The sequence below is a fragment of the Lycorma delicatula genome, chromosome 1 (assembly GCF_047948215.1).
Source record: "Lycorma delicatula isolate Av1 chromosome 1, ASM4794821v1, whole genome shotgun sequence".
NCBI classification, from domain to species: domain Eukaryota; kingdom Metazoa; phylum Arthropoda; class Insecta; order Hemiptera; family Fulgoridae; genus Lycorma; species Lycorma delicatula.
In genome coordinates this window covers 203,688,012-203,707,261 of record NC_134455.1, presented here as the reverse complement: position 1 = coordinate 203,707,261, position 19,250 = coordinate 203,688,012, and the positions used below count along the sequence as shown (strand labels likewise).

Genomic DNA, 19,250 nt, shown 5'->3' with positions numbered 1-19,250 from the left:
ATCTTCTAGTAATTAATAATGTTAGTTGTGCTTAAAAAAAATATTAACTTATTAAAAAAACTAATGATAAATAAACTATTTATTAAAAATTAAAAATGATGTATGTCAACTCTTCTTGAGCTGACAATTGAATTTCACTTACGTGTTGAAAATCTAATTGTAAATCGGAAGAAGAAGGTGTATCCCAAATTTCGTTCAGATTGAATCTTTGTTCTCGAGTTATATTGGGTACAGATTGGTTGAAACACACTCGCAAACGCCCACATCAATATGTAGGTGTGTACACACACACACACACACACACACACACAGACTGTCGATTCATCGGCCTAACCCATTGATCCAATTTCCCTTAAACGAGCTTACTAATTTCCTTCCTCTCTTCCTAGCTACTACAAAATCTTCAAAGTTTCTCTGAACTTCTATCAGATGTTCAGAAAATAATAGTATAAACACACAAAAATATGAAATGGTAAGAGATTCAAACTGACCCAAAAATTCTGTTTCACTAGCATATATAATATTCGTCATATCTAATTCTAAGAAGTTTATAAAATTATAATTTTGATATTATTGCAATTCAGATTTTGATTGAATAAATATGCATTAAAATTTTCATTCTAGATTTCTAGTTTATTCACCGATTGAAATCGTTTCATACTTACAACAGGTAGCATAAACTCAGCCCACCGAGCTGGTTTAGTGGTTAACTCGTCATCGCAAATCAGGTGATTTCGAATTCCAGAGTTCTAAGGTTCAAATCCTAATGAAGGCAGTTACTTTTATTCGGATTTGAATACTAGATCGTAGGTATCGGTGTTCTTTGGTGGTTGGGTTTCAATTACCTTAGCATCTTATGAAGGGTCCACCTGAGACTGTACAAGACTGCAATTCATTTATATTCATATATATCATCCTCATTCATCCTCTGAAGGACCACCTTATGGTGGTCCCGAAGGCTAAGCAGAAAAAGAGCGGTAGTAGTATAAACTCGACTCAAAACTATAAAGCCAAGGAAAGCTAAAATTATAAGATTTGGTCTAGGACAACAAAAATAACTTTTTATTTAGATTTTTTTATTAGTTATTAAAAACTTTATTAGTAGTAAATATAGTAAATAAAAAATCGATAATCCAGTACAAAATATTTTGAGTTCTTACTTTTTTTAAAATAAGTTTTGCTTAAAGAAGCAATATTTAGTGATTCTAGCCGAAGCAGAAAATGTTCATGAAGAAAAATGTATGTCCTCCCTTGTGAGAAAAAGGTAACGGGACGCTTAAAAATTATTTTATGACAATAATATGCCGAATTTAAATCAGAATAAATAATGTATAATAGTTTATCAAGGAAGATTGTGGTTACCACGAATAGTGGCCCAGCATCTTGCTCTAGGGAAAGTGCATGATACCAGTTATTTCCTCCCGGGAAAAGTAACATGAACGACAGCCTCTCTCTGGTGACATGTGACTCGATATACCTATTGAGATGCACTCTAACAGAAGTAGTATACGAAAGATGATACCAGCACAATGTCAAGGTCACTCGACGAGATCGGTTGCAAGGTAAGCTAGGTCGGAGAGTTTCAAAAATTAATGGACTTTGACAAGAAAGTCTCCATAAACGAGTGCTTCTATCGGATTTGGTAAACTAAGATGTAGTGTAGAGCACGAGTTAGCCAAGGCCAACGGATCATGTTAGGTACCTGTTCGAAAAAACTATCCGTCGAAAAGGCGACAAGTCACTTTTGAAGTGGTTGGAAATGAAAAAATCGTACAACTCTGGATTGATAACAAAAGTATCGTATTCAAACAGTAGTGGAAAAATCGCATTAATACAACTACTAAGTTGATCAAACAGGAAAAATAAGTTAAAGGTGTCGAATTTTGACATTACAGTGAATAGCGGCAGGGATGGGAACTGGTTAAAGTGAAGGCACAGTCCTCGCCAGGCAAACACGTTAGATGTATAGTATGCGGCAAGACGAACGCAGTTTTCAGTTTACTGTTCCACCCGAAAGGCTTACGCTAATACCATTAGCGTATTTTCCAACATAGAAATATTTTCGTGTTTTCCAAATCGCTGTTTCAACTCAAATATTTGTTCCTAGAATGGCTGATGAGGTTGACATCGGAAAATCGATTACATACATAACTCGAAAACGAAAAGGTCATATCACCTAAGAAGCTCTACATTTTCATTCATGATATTTGATGATATTAGGACGCCAGAGACACTTTGGTAGTACCGAATAAACAAACCAATGAACCTAAGTCCCAATAAACTAAGCAGGGATAAACGTTAAGAAGAATCTAGGATCTCGGGAACGAAATAAGGTCTACAGACGCATCGATAACGTCGTAAAAGATACGAAGCTACAGAGACTGACGAATAACGACTATTTGCAAGCGATTCGTGACTGCTTGGTATTTCCTATGCAATTCGCGGTAACCAAAGTCTAAACACACTTACTGATGTGATTCGAACAAACTGGTCGAACACGATCTTAACAGCAAATAAAACGCAGGCAACTAAGCCGTCAAAATAAGTTTGTGTTAATACTTGAAGAGGTTAAAAATTAAATGAAAAATTTAATGAAAGCATTTTTAAAAAGATAACCGATGCTGTAGAATTAACCAACTCTGTATAATTTTGAATTAACCGACCTACAAAAATTAAAAGTATGAGTGAGATGTTCATTATAGACAATTTACCGAAAAGGTCGTGGAAGTTCGAAGCTACTGTACACAACTTGGACTATTCAAAGATATAAGGAATCGGGCACGCGTTAGAAATACTACAAGAAAAAGAGTCAAGATATGGACTACTTTGACAGCATCGATAATATTCGCCCTTTCCTAGAGTTGGAGCGGTACTTTGGCGAGAACACCGAGGTAGCTTACAACTACACCATTCATCAGACAAAACCTCATGCGGTCGCCTCTGCCTACTCTTCCTGTGGAATATGCTACAAAATGGGATGGACGTTTTTTGTCGTTTTGTTTGTGTTCAACAGTATAGAACCTAAGGCATTATTCTTTGACATTAGGCTTCAAGGCATGCAGATCACAGGAGGATTCTTTTTGTAATTGGAATTATTTTGGAATAGGAACACGGCCAATAGGAAATGAGCTTGGAGTGCAGTATGACCGAAGGCAAATTACCAACATGCAGGAGGATATGAAAATAAATTCAGATACGCGATTCCATTCAAGGTTATAAAAGATGAAATTAAGATGACAGCGAAAAGGACACGTACAAAATATACCGACACACGACATACGATATCAAAATAGAAGGTTTGAACGGTTACGTGATAAGATTGAACACCAACACCTTGCGAACCGGACTGAAAACCAGAGTTTGGGCCAATTTCAGAAATGATCAGTGCAAGCCTTCCTGTTGAAGTCTAAATTGAGATCGGAGATCGGATAACCTCGTAGACATAGCACCGAATAAGTAATCAAAGTTAAGTTTTTATTTATCTCTTCCCCCGGGCTGGATCAGCGTGAAGCACAAACAAAGCCCGGAGGAGTGTCCATTACTCTAACGAGCCTACCCGCTTACCGGCTGTAAGCCCGGCATGACAGGCAGGTCCGCCCGTAGGATCTTAATTTCCTTGCCCTGTCTCTAATCCCCACCAGGCCCGACAAAGTCGTGCTCAGTGACCTCACCCTGGAAGCCGGGAGTCGGTCTTGCATTGCCTGCCACAAACGGAGGCAACCCGAAGGTCACCTCCACCGGAACTCGATCAAAGTTAAGTTAAGGGCAGTTATGCCAACTGCAGGACCATACACTGTACAAGTTCTCTTTGGTCGCGGATCCATGCGACATGATAGAAGAGAAGCTTGGAATATGATTTAACTTTTGGTCAAGAAGCGATTTATAGGAGAGATATAGATAATGTAACTGATCTTTCAAAACGGCAAACTGGTAAATTCAACAAACCCTTAAATTCAAAAACATTTGCAGGTAGAGTTGAGATGGAGAACGTCGGTGTAATGTTACACTTGATTTTATTCTTCCGCTACAACTTAGTAAAATGCACCTATCTGATGGTCATATCAATAGAGACCAAGAGAGATGTTGATTTTCCTGCATTTATTTTTTCTGATTTTTGTTTCCTTATATTTCATTTATGGTATTGAAAACAGCGAACCGGCTTATACGTAAATTTTTAGAAAAGGAGCCTCTATCTGTGGTCGACTACTCCCACCAAAACGAGCGGCTGAAATCGGGAGCTATAGATTTGGAGATCAGTTCTGAGACCGTCTGCGCTAAACCCGCAACCACTAAGATCTACAGCATGTTGACATAAGAAAAGGTAGTTAAATGCGCATCTTTGACAGGCGACGTAAAAATATAGTAGCGGTTTGTGACATTTCTGATATATCTTTTGACGGTATCCATGGTCACTGTTTAGCAACGTACCGTCGATAAGACTATAAAACTTTCTTGCTGAATTTTATTTAGTTTTCCCATTAGTTAACTAATATTTATAAAGAAAAGGAACTGCCATAGTTCAAAAACTTAGTATTGAAATTAATTTACTACGACACGGTTAACAAGTCGAAATAGCTGAATGATGCCGTAAATGAAATGAATGAATTAAATGTCGTATCGTAATTATTATACAGGTACCATTCCTCCGTAACCTATGATAACTAAAACTGATAAAACATAATATCATGAAATATGATATGACAAAAACTAAATTTTGTCAGATCTGTTGATGCAGTACGAGTTCACGGCGCTGCTATAGTCAGAACGAATTACGTGCTATCGAGTTTTTATATATGCCGTGAAACTAAATTTATGTAAATCAGAATTCCTAATTTAATTAACAAAATAGAAAAACAAAATGAATGAATATAGAACATTAAGGAGAAATACATATTCAATCTGATGACTTTTGAGAGATGATGACGTCACAGTTAACCGCTTCTCTGTCGTCACAGTACACTAGATCGTAATTTGATAGATGTTACTGTGAATGAAGAAGCTGTAGGAGAGGGATAAAATCTCTGTCTGCTAACACCAATCTCCATAACAACACCATTTATTTCAACTTGCAAGTCAATCGATTCCAGTGCCACTAGAAAAACACCGCGCGATCTAATCAATTCGACCATCCGACCTAGCTTACCTCAGCAACCGTTCTCGTCTTGTGACCTTGAGTTTGTTATAATTGTTATAACCTACTACTACTAATACAAACGTCTACTAATGCTACTAATAATGGTAATAAATTGTGTTCCATTTCACGTATCGACCACAGAGAATCTAAGTACTATACTCCACGCGTCACCATAAAAAAGCTGTGGTTCGCGATGAGTTTTCCAGAAGGAATTTACTGAGGTCATGCAATTTTAATTATGAGAAATTGTAGCTCGTGATTTTGTTTTAGAATTACCCTTTTGATACTACTTATAATTCATAAACTAAGATTTAAATTTAACCATTCTAAAGTCATAAATTTTATAACATTATTAACCTTACGACCTTAATTTTATTTTTTTTTTCTTATTTGTTTAAAATGTAAAGTAATTTTTTTTAAATGTATAACACGATATCTTACGATATCTACGAATAAGAAAAATTAAGTTACAAGGGAGATACATTTTATAAATTATTCTTGTTTTATTATTTAAAACAAGAATACGTTGCGGGGAGGACGCAACGTATTTCGACGTTTTGTTAAGGATTGAATACTAGTAATTGGTTAATAGCATTAGATTTCTTTTATATGTCGCCAATTAAGCTTGAAGCATGTGCGTGGGATATAGAATAGAATTTTGTAGCGTATGAAAAATGACACGTCTGACCAGGATTCGAATCCGGGACCTGATGAAAGGCCGAGACATTTATGTACTTTTCACTAAATAAATTCTAATAAATTAAAATATGAATAAAAACGAAAATTCTGTTTAATGCGGTATTATCAAGAATATTTTTAACTAGCTTATATTTAGATTAAATTTATAATTTGATCTTATATTTCTTAATTATATCTATTTAGTTTTATTTTTCTAGCTATTCATTTATAATTTTTTTCCCGTCAATTATTCAATGGAAAAAGCGTGATATGTAAAGAGCTAGCAGATAAACTTACACTAAGAAACTACTCGTACGTTAAACATTTCATCACAAACATACATTGAAGGATAACAGATTTTGGACCACTTCGTTAAAAGGTTCAGTTGAATTTATTTATAACAAATTTTAATTAATTTAAAGTTATCCTTGATCAATAGGGCTGAAACTTTGCTGAAAAAAGTTCGTTTATCTTTCCATAGAAGTATATTTTCATCAATTGATTGAACATGTCTCAGAGTTGACCAAGTGAAAAATGTAGTAAAAATTTTTGATTTGCTTTAGTTAATTCAGGAACATAGCTAATTTTTTTTTATATACACGTAAAAAATGTAGTATCCCCTTACCAACAATTGTGAGTATTAATTATCCAAGCGCTTTCCTTCATCATCAGAGATTATTGATTAATTATGAATTTTATAGTTGCGCATAAAAACTTTTTATAAGTAATAATTAAAACGAAGATAAAAATTAAAATTATTATGTTCATAACGGTTGATTGTCAAATGTTAAAATAAGTCATTAAGTTTTATTTTTTTTCGTTAAAAGAAAAAGTCTTGTCAGTAAGATGTTCATAATCGTTATGAAGTATAAATTGAATCAGTTAGCCATCTAATAATTATTAATATTGTATAATTTGCTTGTATAGAATATCGGTATCAAATACGATTTGTTCATTTATTAGTTTATTATTGTTCAGACATGAATGAAATATCTCTAATATACTCATTTTATGAAATTATTGGTGTATTCCAATATTTCAATAAATTCATTTGGGTTGTAATTATGTTCATTCTCTATAATGTGTTAGCAAAGTCGGATCGTTCTTTATTATTTTTATTATGCAACTGATCTGTTCTTTTATTCTAATTGAAAATGAACGATTTTTCATATCTGTTATGTAATTTTTAGAACAAAATTTTCACACTTAAGACTATATAAACCTTGTTTTTCTAGATCAAATTTGTTATCATATTTTATTGTTTTAGAAGGGCCCTCATTATTTATGTATTTTATTATTTTTTGTATACGCTGGTTTTACTTTAAATGTTTTAAATATTTTATTAAATTTATATTATATTCAATTTTAGCGTATTCTTATATAGTATTATTTTGCCCTTTATATGTATTTAATTTTTTATTGTGGTTTATAATTTATTAATTTAGTAGCATCTTATCCGTTATTTAATGCGATTTAATGTGTTATGTTATTTATTTCATAAAAACCTTCTTTAAAACTTTGTTTTAAAAACTTTAAAATTCATGATTAATCAATAATCCCTAATGACGGAGGAAGATTCCAAAAGCGTAATTATATTGTAATTAATACAATTGTTGGTAAGTGGATAATATATTTTTTATATAAACTGTATAAATACCAATGGTGCCAAATGTTAAGAAAATGAAACCTGATCTTTTTCTTTGGATATTTCACTACCCACCGAATGATTAAGAAAACATTAAAATTTAAAATAAGTTACGAATCTATTTTTATTACTTGTCGCTGAACACTTGGCTTTAAAGACCAGTATAATTTTTCTTTTTATAAAATATAGCACGGAGTAACTCAAACAGGCATTAGCACTTCACTTGTAAGTATGATATATTACTCCTCCATCGTTTTTCTTTACTTTAAATGATCGGTTTGTGTATAACAGACGAAGTAAATAATTATTCAGCTAGTCATTTGTTGCTATGGTGTTCATAAAAGTGTTCAATAAAAGAATACATTCTCTGATTTATGTTTATTATGTTTCTTGATAAAAGTGTTTCTTTATAATAAATTAAAATATTGTGACACATTATAAAATTCCTTCCTTCGGCATTCTATTTAAACTAAACGTTATGTGTTTGTGGCTTGTGTTTATATACTTAATTGAATTAAGTACTGAAAGATAAATTATGCGATCGCGATATCACACGGTTTAGCAAATATTTATCCGATATAAATTGTAACATATAATTGAGCTGTTTATATTAAATGTGATTTTTTAAATTTAACTTATAATTTTGTTTATCTCATAAAGCGCACAATATCTTGTAATATGCAGAAATTGTATTATAGAAACTAAACTTAACTTTTAAACATTAAAAGCATTAATTAGCACACCCAGTAAGGTAATCTTATTATTCTTTGAAGTTTAGCAAAAATCTTTTACTTGATAAAATTTTTACTTCATACATATTCATTTAAACACTGGAGAAATTAAATGTTCCTCCGCCCCCTCACGCGTCTCATATAATAATAGATTTTAAATACGACTTCTCACCGGACTACCCGACAAAGTATTCAAACCCTTTGATGGAGAACTCTGCAACGTTTTACCTCCTATATCAAAAGGAATTTACCCCGAAAATCAGTTTTAAGGACCCATGCACATTAATCAGACGTTAAGTATTTGAACATACGCCAATTAATATGCTTTATTTTTTAATTATAACGAAGAAGCGTATCCGTCTAAAAAATCAGTTTTGTCAACTTTTTGTAATTAAAAATGTTTGTTTTATACTTTTAAATTAATATTCTAAAAGTGTAAGCCGTTTCTTAACTTATTCTGTTGAATTAAGTTGCATACATAAAATATTCAGATTATTATAAAAAATTCAAAAATACACAATAATACATTAAATACAAAATGTATTGCAATGATTATACAAACACTACAGTGAATCCAGAAAATCACTTCATAAAAATAGGACGCGTACAAAAAAATACATAGAACATATAAATTAATATCTCAACACATTTGATAATACAAAATTAACAAACAACGTAAGGAAATAATTATTTAATTAAGTGGTTTTCTAACCTTTTTAATACGGGTCCCATTGCAACTAGCACTAGCAATAATCCATTGACATTAGATAAATTACCTTAACAAAGTTCATGGAAGAAAAGTCTTCCCTGTTACTAAAGAAAGTCTTTTTAAATGTTACATGATTCGTGTTGCTGCTCAGTAAACTTATTTGTATTGAAAAAAAAATATTTTTACAGGAGAGAAATTTGCAGAAACCGTTTAGTATTATATCATAAGATAGGAATTTAACTTAGAAATTTTTGGTTCTTGAGTTTTAATATTGCTCAAATATTTTTATTAGAGAGGCTAGGTAAAGTAATGTACTGAAACTGTAATAATAACTGGAGAAATCTATTTGTTTAAAAATAGATTTATCAATCCGGGATGTATTTGTCATATCAAATCATTAATACACAGAGTATATCACAAAGTTCTCTCCATTGTGATACACTTTGTATATTATAAAAGGATATATTGGTATGTATATATACACAAAAATGATGTAAGATCATTTGAAATGAAATAGTGTAAGATCATTTTCAATAAATCTGATTTCAAAAATTGAGTGTGTATATATATATATGTCACTCACTCGTAGGCTATGGTAGTTAAATAATAGATTTATATTTTTTTTTAGTTTTAAATCAGTATAGACTAGACGATTAAAAATGGACGTTAAGATGGCTCAGGGAAACTGGTCTTGAAGACATTTTCAATTATCAATGACAGGATTACAACACCGAAATATATTAAATTACTGCCAAATTATTAAATTAATAGATTATTATTTATTAATTGTTTATTCAAGAACTGAATTTGTCAATTGTAAATAAGTCAATTGTAAATGTTGGACTACAATATCATATAATTATATAAATTATTTTCTGCACGTGCAAAATAATTGTGTAATAAAAATAATTTCTAAAAAGCATTTTTTTTGTCATTTTTTTTTATAGTTAAGGTTGAATTTTTTATTTGATTCTTATGAAAATATTTAAAGTAAATAAATTGAGTTATTGTTATTATTCCGAACATTACTACATTTTATAATGACCTTATTCCTATCAATAAATCATTCAGTTACCAGAATTAAGTTATTTTCGGTGCGGTTTGCTAAGCAACTAAAATTTATTGTTTTTACAATCATCAACAAAGTTTTTATTTTACTCCCAAACAAAAGATATCTTAACAGAAATCACGAAGAATGAGATACACAAATCAGAATAGTGACGGAAATGGTGTAAGATCATTTTGAATAAATCTGATTTCAAAAATTGTCTACAATGACGGCTGTTCTAGATCGCAGAAGGTTGGCCTAAAATGTATAAAGCCACCTACATGACATTTGTAGAAAGGATAATATAAAATGAAGCAACTTATTTTTTTTATTTTAAGTGAAATGGAATTTTTGAGAAAGAAAATTTATGACTTGATATAAGTTTAAGAATTAACATAATTTTAGAAGTTGAAGAAAGCTACAATTCAGAAAAAAGAGTGAAAATAATTTAATCCATTTGCATTGTTTTTCAATCTATGCATAAAAACCAATGAATGAACTGAAAGACATATGAATGTTTTAATTTAATTTAAAAACATAAACAAAATATAAACTTGAGTACACACCGACGACGTAATTTTCTCTAGCTAAAACAAAAAGTGACCTAGATGAATGGCACTGATTTATTGCCAAGAGTAGAAGTTTAATTTTCAACTTAAAAAAGGTAATCTAATGCGAAAAAAGGTACCTAACGAGGAATAAAGCAGCAAGATAAATGCGTTTCCTAGAAATTGGAAATCTCTTTTTGTTTGGGTAAAACAATTACAGAAAAAAGTGTTGTAAATTTACCATATTAATTTTCAAATGGTTGTAACATTTAGTAGTTTCAGACAGAAACGCATCAGCTTTGGTCTTAGAACAAAATTCGTTCAGTAAATAAAACAAAACTATAGGAAATAGATAGAAAAAACGTTCGATTTTTAAAATCTGTTTATTACGTAGAACTCACAGTTTCTGAAGAAAAGCGAAGGACGCCAAGTGAGGCTTATTTTTAAAAAAATAATTTTGAGTTTTTCCTATAAAAACAATTTTTTGATGGTATTTTTTAAAAAACAGATTTTTTCCCCATTTTAGTAATATCCTATTTATCATTTGGTGATAAACAATATAATCCAACGAAAATTTCTTTATATTCATGCAACTTACATCTAGATAAAAAATAAATAAAGGTGTCAGGGTAAATTATCCTTATCAAATTGAAATTTCAGTAACTATTATGAAGTGTTTAATTTATAAAGCAATTAATTTGATTAAGGATTTAAATATTTTTACGATATGTATCGCATCAGTTTGTAATTATAAAAGTAACACCTAGTAAGAAATATATATTTTCTAATCTTAGTTCAAAAAATATTGTACCTTGTTTATTTTACACTAACATGCTCTAAGAAAGAACTTTTTCCTTTTAATAAAGTCGTAATATTAGAATTTATAACTCTTAAGAACATGATAATTATAAAATTTATAAAATTTCTCACATACTAATTAAGCTTTGTTATTTTTAGTATTTTTATATATTTTTTTGCTCGATGATATCGCCAAATAACCTTAAAACTTGTGATGGAATATGGAAAATAAATTTTGAACCGAATGAAAGAATAACATGCCTGACCGGTATTCGAACCTGGAACCTTCGGCCTCTAAGAGGCCGAGAAGCTACCGTCCCCCACAGAGATCGGCGGAATTTTGTTACTAAGTATTATCAATATTTTAAATTGATTATATTTTATCAATTTTATAATTGATAAATACATAAATTTATCAATAATAAAATATACTAGTGTGTATTATCGATATACTTATTGTATACACTTGAAAATATCCTTTTCTGCATCGTTTACATTTGTATAAATATACTTCAAAATAAAAATGTTTTTTACGAATTAACATGATATAAAACCATTAAATCAAAATTATAAGATTATGATTGTATTTTAAGAGATATTAGGCCTTGCTTTACCCTACATTCACTTAACCATTTGGGTTATCGTGCAACGACAGGAAACAGAGTTCCAAGGTAGACCCCTGGTAACAAACGACATCACCGTCTGAATCGGTACCGGCTTAATCTCTAATCGTAAGCGTTTTCAATATGTTCCTTCTGGATCCGAGGTGTATTCACATAACCCTAATTGGAGTAAAGAATGAGGAATTTAAAAAAGAATTTTATGCCAAAAAACGAGGTAACCACGGATAAAATGCCACACGAGACTAACAGTTCCCTTCAGATGACATTCATGATTCCCTCAAAACAGCGAACGTCCAAAACAATATTCTTATCGATCGTCTGAATAGTCAGATAAACTGTAAACCGTTCAGTTAATTAAAACAAATTCCTATTGAAAAGTTAACCGTTACTTAATGAACTAAATAGACCATGATGCGAATTCATTCATTAGGTAAAAGAAGAAGTCTATTATTAAAAATAGGCTACTTCATGTGGTTTATTCTCTTTTAAATTATGACGCTTGTTTATTGCATGCTTGTCACTTATTTCCCACTTGATTAATCTTTAGAATATTTTCTTTCTTTATGAAATATTACTTCATATTTTACATTTTATATTTAAGTTCGTGTTAGATACTCACACTATAAATGTCCCTCACTTAATTTTCACACTTCAGTGCTCTATTACAACATAATTCAGTGATAAAAAAAAGCTTGTACATTTATTTATTGCTTCATCAGACTCATTCAAAGGCACAGGTTGACATATGATACCGCTAAAATATCAGTAGGAATCAATACTTTAAAATTAATTTTAATATTTATGTACATCTAGTAGTGCGGTAGTCAAAATTTCGATAGGTATGAAGAGTTCGGGTTTAGAGAATAAAGAAGACAATTAATTGCTCAGAATAGGTGTTGTTTTTTTTTTGTGTTTTTTTTTTTTTGTCATTATTACAGAAGATTAATTTAATAAATTTTACTTAGTCAGTATCATTACCCATCATCACTCTTTGAACAAAGTATTAAGAGTGCTTCGAATGAAATAGATTAGTTTGTTATTACAGGGCTACACGTAATGAGAATCTAATGAATAGTGTAATATGAATAGTATAAATAAGAGAACAGATATTATTCTTCATTCGCTTAAATTTATCTAAAAAAGAGCGAAATGAATTGAATTTTCAATTCAATATTTAAACAGTTTTACATGGTAACACTGAATTCGCATTAGCAATTCGCATACTTGCTGAATTCGCATTGAGCACGTATGTATGTTGAATGCTGGATTCAGCATGAATACATATGAATACATCCATATTCAATCTCCAGTACAAAATTGTCCTCTGTTACCAGCATATTCACCAGATGAAAACCACAAGTTAAAATATATACAATTGTAAAAATGACGCGCAATTAAAAAAAGTAGTAATAACGTTTTGTGCTGAAATCACTCCACTTGAAAAAGTATTCATTTTAGTAATCTGACATACATGTCCTTTATATGGAATCAGAAAAAAAAATTAGTTTAATTTGTAAAAATCTCTTTAGTAAAGTTTATCTCATTCTGCCACACACAAGTTGAAAAAATCTGATGTGGACACCACATAACTTCCTTGTACGCCTATTAAATTAAATACACACATTTTTTAAAATGAAATGTACATAAAATTTTCTTTCATAATAACAATATTTTTTTTTTTTTTTTTATTGTTATTATTGAATTATTATTTATTGAAAAACTTTTTTTACAATCAGAGGTTAATAATTATTAATAAATCGATATATTTAAATTAAAAAAAATTAAAAAAAAAGGAGAAGTCGAATTCGAACTGATGTACCTTCCGCTTGTAAGATAAAATATTTCATTAATTAACATTTTATTTGGCTATAACTCTAGAACCAGTGAAAATAAGTACCACTTATGATATATCATTGAAAAGATTTCAATGAAAGCGTATTACTGCAGTTAAGAAAAAGTCCAAAATCCAATTTTTTGGGATTTTGGGATTTTTTGGACCCTTTTGGTCCAGTTGATTGCAATCAAAATTGGAGGTGCACAATTAGATGTCACAGCAGTCCTAAATCCAAAATTTCAACATCCTACGGCTAATCATTTTTTAATTATGCGAGATTTATACGTAAAAACATACGATTTATGTCTGATGAGCAAGAAGAATTTCTTCTTGCTCATCAGACTATTTGCAAAGAGTCTGCAACAATCTAAATATTTTTTTTAGTTTATCCAGTAGATGATAAGTTGATTTAATTTATTAATTTTAGGATAATTAAATATGTACAATAATATTTACATTTAGCACCTTAGCTCTAATTATCTCATGAAAGCATTCTTTTAGTAAACGGACGTGATTAGAAAAAAAATTTGATATATAATGTGCTTTTTTAGTTCAGGTAGTACTAATTTTCCCTGATGCTAGAAATAATGTAATGTGATTTATAATCATATTTCATTATTTCTTAATAATTTTGTTTCACAAAATGATATCAGAATTTTAATTCAAAATATTCATTTCAGTATAATCATTCCCATAATATTACATCAACAAAATTATACAACACAATGACGTCAATTATTAACATCACACAGTAGTTCTGACATATTTTCTCTAATTATTTAGAAGAGTTAATTATACTCTTTTTAACCTCTTTCCTACGAATAATGCTGTGAATATGAAAATGAAAAATTTATTTACTGTTTATTTATTTACAGGAAATGAAAATTGTAACAAATGGCCCCTTAATCAGTAATTTATTAAACTTTTGACATCTAAACTAATCATGAAGATTACTTTTTTAAGTAAAAAATATCCATCCATTGCACCAAGTTTATCAGCCTGTCTTTAATTGAATGGTTTAAAAATAAACTCATGGTCAATACCAAGCCAATAAAAAAAAATCATAATGAGCAGAATCAAAATAGTTATTTTGAAAAAAGTAAAAACAGACAAGAGTAGATTTTAATTTATTGTATTAATAGTGTTTTAAATAGATATGAATAAACAAGTAACGATTATGACCTCCCAAAAAATGTTATTCTTCAAATCTTCAGAAGATTAACTAGTTTAGAAAAGTTTAGGATTCTATAGAGGTTTCACAGTATTGAAGGGTTAGACCTTTTTTTTCAATTTGGTTACCTTGATACTTCCTTTTAGAATTAAATTTTCTCATCCTGAGTATTTTAATGTACTACCATGAAGTTCTTTTAACAAGATTCTTCCATAAGCCGCTCTCTTATTTAATTATTTCTAAAACCTTTTTTACGTACTCTATCAACCCAGATAAGTTTCCACATTAATATCTGTAGCGGTGCATCACATGTCAATAGCATTTATATTATCCTGGCTTCCTTGTCCTAAATATTTAATGGCATAAATCATCACATTTCACGCAAATAGGTTTAAGAATTTCTTTCTAATTCCTGAATCCATATTTAATATAAAAATAGTTCTTAACTGGATAACACCTCTCTTACCTCTTTCCAGTATATTTTTGATGCGTTCATTACTTTTTCCAACCTTTTTAATTTTACTTACCAAATTAAAACATACTCCCATATCTTACTAGAAGTGGGAGTATAAAATTAGATAGTACAAAATATACTTATTTTGTACTATCTAATTTTATGCTCTATCACGTTAACTTTTTTTAAATTTTTTTTTAATTTTTATTAATTTAATTTAGTTTTTAATTGTAGCCCCCTCATACTCCTCTTGAAGTTTCTGCACCATATAATTTAAATCATGCTCCCCTCTGCCAATACAATCTGGTCATCAGCGAAATATATAATAAATACATTTTTATCTTCCACTGTATCCTTTCACATATCTGATGCCATCTTCTCTTTACTGCCTCAAGATATAATGTATTAATTTCAAGATATTGGTGACAATCCACGCCCCCAACGTAAAACTTGAGTCACTGTAAACTCTTTTGTCAAACTAGACCTATCATTATTCTACCTGAGTTTTGCTCACAAAATTTCATGAATTTACTTCAATTTCCACCAAATTCTTCCACAGATCATTAATAGAAACATTGACATATCTTTTCTACATCTACTAAAGTAACTCCTGACACACTTGCAATCTTCTCCTAGCCACAACTTATGTAAAAACATTATCTACAGTTAATTTCCCTGCATCTCTCCTTCAATAGCAGCAGTTTTCTTCTCAAATAACGTACTGAAAACTTTTGAGTACACTCATCCCATAAATGGAATAATCCCTCTAACCTCATACCAGAAATTGTTCTGAGAGAATCTGAAAGTCTGGATTGGATAGTGATTACGAAAGAGAAAAGAAAAATAATAAAGCACATCAACACTATTTAAAATTTGATAAGCTTATAATTATACCAGAATTACACGAAGAGATTGTACATCAACTAAACTAAAGTGGTAAAATTTAGAGCTAGTGTGGACTGTATTTTTTGATGAGATGATAGGTGATGAAATGAAGCAACGCTATGTTCTTGAATCGTTATATTTAATTTGTTGTCACCCTTGACATTTTAATTGAATTACAATAGTTACATTAAACTTAACAATGTATGACACTTTAGTCATAACTGAACTTGAACATTATCAAGAAACTATGAGTCCCCTTGGACTGAAATGAAAACACGACCACACTGTGCGGGATTCTGACGTAGAATGGTCATATATTAACTCGCCGTCCAGCGCTAGTAGATGCTAGAGTGCAGCACCAACCGGTTCAACATGGAACGGAATAATGCAATAAATGATATTTATGCTAAAAGAGCAGAAAACTAAACAGAAAATAATACGGTCTGAACTGAATAAACATTACTCACAAATAAAAAGTACAGGAATTCATACAGATAATTAACGAACGGCACAACATAGCACGGTCAGTCTGTAATACTGACCGTGCTATGTTTTATGCACATAATATTTTATGCAAATGATCTAATTTTAACCTTTTTAATTATATTCTTCCGACAATCCAGCAACAGGAACTAACAATAAGTAAGAATTAAATTAAATCATTAGATTATTTAAATCTCTGTGATTATTTAAATCTGTGTAGGCAGGCCACGTTTGGAATATGTAAAACAAATTGTTAGGGATATAGGATGTAGAGGGTATACTGAAATGAAACGACTAGTACTAGATAGGGAATCTTGGAGAGCTGCATCAAACCAGTCAAATGACTGAAGACAAAAAAAAATTTAAATCTCGTCAAGAACTTAACCCAATGATTTACTGATAAACTAAAAACTTACACAGCGCAACCGAAACTAACACACCCATCGCACGAAGAGAACCGCTAGACAGACTGCTGACATCTTCTACACTCTGAACAGAATTGTATTAATAAATAAACTTGTTTTATGTTGATGATGACGTAATTTCGTTGGTATGTTGTTTATAACACCGTTCACTGATTTGTTGGCCAATTCTAGCCCGTTATTGCGAAACCCACCGGGTTGGTCTAGTGGTGAACGCGTCTTCCCAAATCAGCTGATTTGGAAGTCGAGAGTTCCAGCGTTCAAGTTCTAGTAAAGCCGGTTATTTTTACACGGATTTGAATACTAGATCGTGGATACCGGTGTTCTTTGGTGGTTGGATTTCAATTAACCACACATCTCAGGAATGGTCGAACTGAGATTGTACAAGACTTCACTTCATTTACACTCATACATATCATTCTCATTCATCCTCTGAAGAATTATCTAAACGGTAGTTACCGGAGGCTAAACAGGAAAAAGAAAAAGCCCGTTATTGCGAAATCGACAAAACTGCTGGTTCTCGTACAACATTGCGTCTGCGACCTTGACCAAAACTGAACAGAAATTGTATTTCTTTTATGAGGTAAAATCTGGAAGTAACCATTCTACTCCTTATATCCTACATCTTCTGAATATCTATTGTATTATTGCTATTTGTCTTAAGTGATCTTAATATTTTCTATGTCTCTGCAAAACTTGAGCCTCCAATCATTCCTTCTTTTAATCTACTGTACACTTCCTTATTCTCGGCACCCTTTTTATTAAAAAGGGTGCCGAGAATAAGTTTATTTAATATAAATTTCTATTTTTTTTTTGCTTCTATCTTCTCTTTTTTCTCTATCATGCCATTCTGGATTATTTTTCTAAGCATAGAAACCGAGAAATTTCCCGCTTATACAAACTTTTTAGTGTTCATACTCTTGGATTGTAGACCTATCTGCACTAACCAGCCTTTCTTTTTTTCATCCAGCCTTTCTACATATTGATTTATATCTCATGTTTGTTTGCACCTTAATCATAAACAGATAAAATATTTCTTTTTTTTTTTTAATTTATAATAGTGGATTATCTTGAATGACGAACACAAAAAAATGTTGTAATCATTTTCTAATTTAAAATATTTTACGATCTTGTTACACTTATATAATATTAAACTGTATTTCTTTATTTTGTTAATAGGTTGGCTGAATTCCGCAATCAATCCATTTATATATGCATTCTACAGTCCGGACTTCCGACTGGCATTCTGGAGGTTAACTTTGAGGCATTGTTCATCAAAACCGCGAGGGTGCAAAAAGCAAAGTACTGTTAGCAACGCGTCTCGACTGAGTGTTCACCTACGGGATAACACATGTTATTCACAGTATCACCGACCATGATGTTACAAGTCTCAAAGGCAAAGACATATTCAGTTTGATGACTCCTGCGTGTGAAGCACGTCGCGTGAAACCGAGGTGTGAAAAAGGTTTTTACTTTAAAGTGAACCGGCGACAAAAAGTTGATGTATTTGATAAAATTCATGCCTAATTTATGTATTAGGCACTGCTGTTATTCAGTCGGAATAAAGTAATTACATTATTCAACAAAGTACTTAATTTGTAGCAATCGGCAAAGTCTAAAATGCACTGAATACATTTCATGTAAAATGTGTAAGTAACTCTTCACGATGGGACAGTTTACCAAATATTTGTACATAAGTTAGATTAAGTGATTTCCACCTATCGTACGGAATAAACTTTCGAAATATTTGTTTATATAAAAATTTATCTATTCCTACATGTATCTAGCTGAACTAGATTTTTTCCATTATACTAAAAATAAATGTTGTATGCGACGTTGATTCATTTAAAAATACATAAAACAGCTTAAATACATTAATGACAACTGATGCTAAGTACTTTTTTTTGCTTTCTTTGTTACAAATAAAATCTGAAATGTAGTTAAAAATCAATCCCTGAATATAATTACATAATTTTCTGTAGTATAAAATAATTATTTTACAACATTAACGATAAACTTATCGATAATGATGTCTTTTTAAACAAAAATACTTCCAAGAATAGCATTTAATGTTAATGATTTTAAAT

The 19,250-nt window shown here is 30.7% G+C and overlaps 1 protein-coding gene across 1 annotated transcript in view; it reads left to right on the top strand.

The window, feature by feature from the left end:
• LOC142318249 (putative G-protein coupled receptor No18) overlaps positions 1-18,990 on the top strand; it is a 318,921-nt gene extending 299,931 nt beyond the window's left edge. Inside the window, exon 8 of the mRNA XM_075354813.1 lies at positions 18,343-18,990. Coding sequence (XP_075210928.1) covers positions 18,343-18,542 — 200 coding nt within the window. The 3' untranslated portion in view covers positions 18,543-18,990. The remainder of the gene's footprint in view (positions 1-18,342) is intronic.
• The last annotated feature ends 260 nt before the right edge of the window (positions 18,991-19,250 follow it).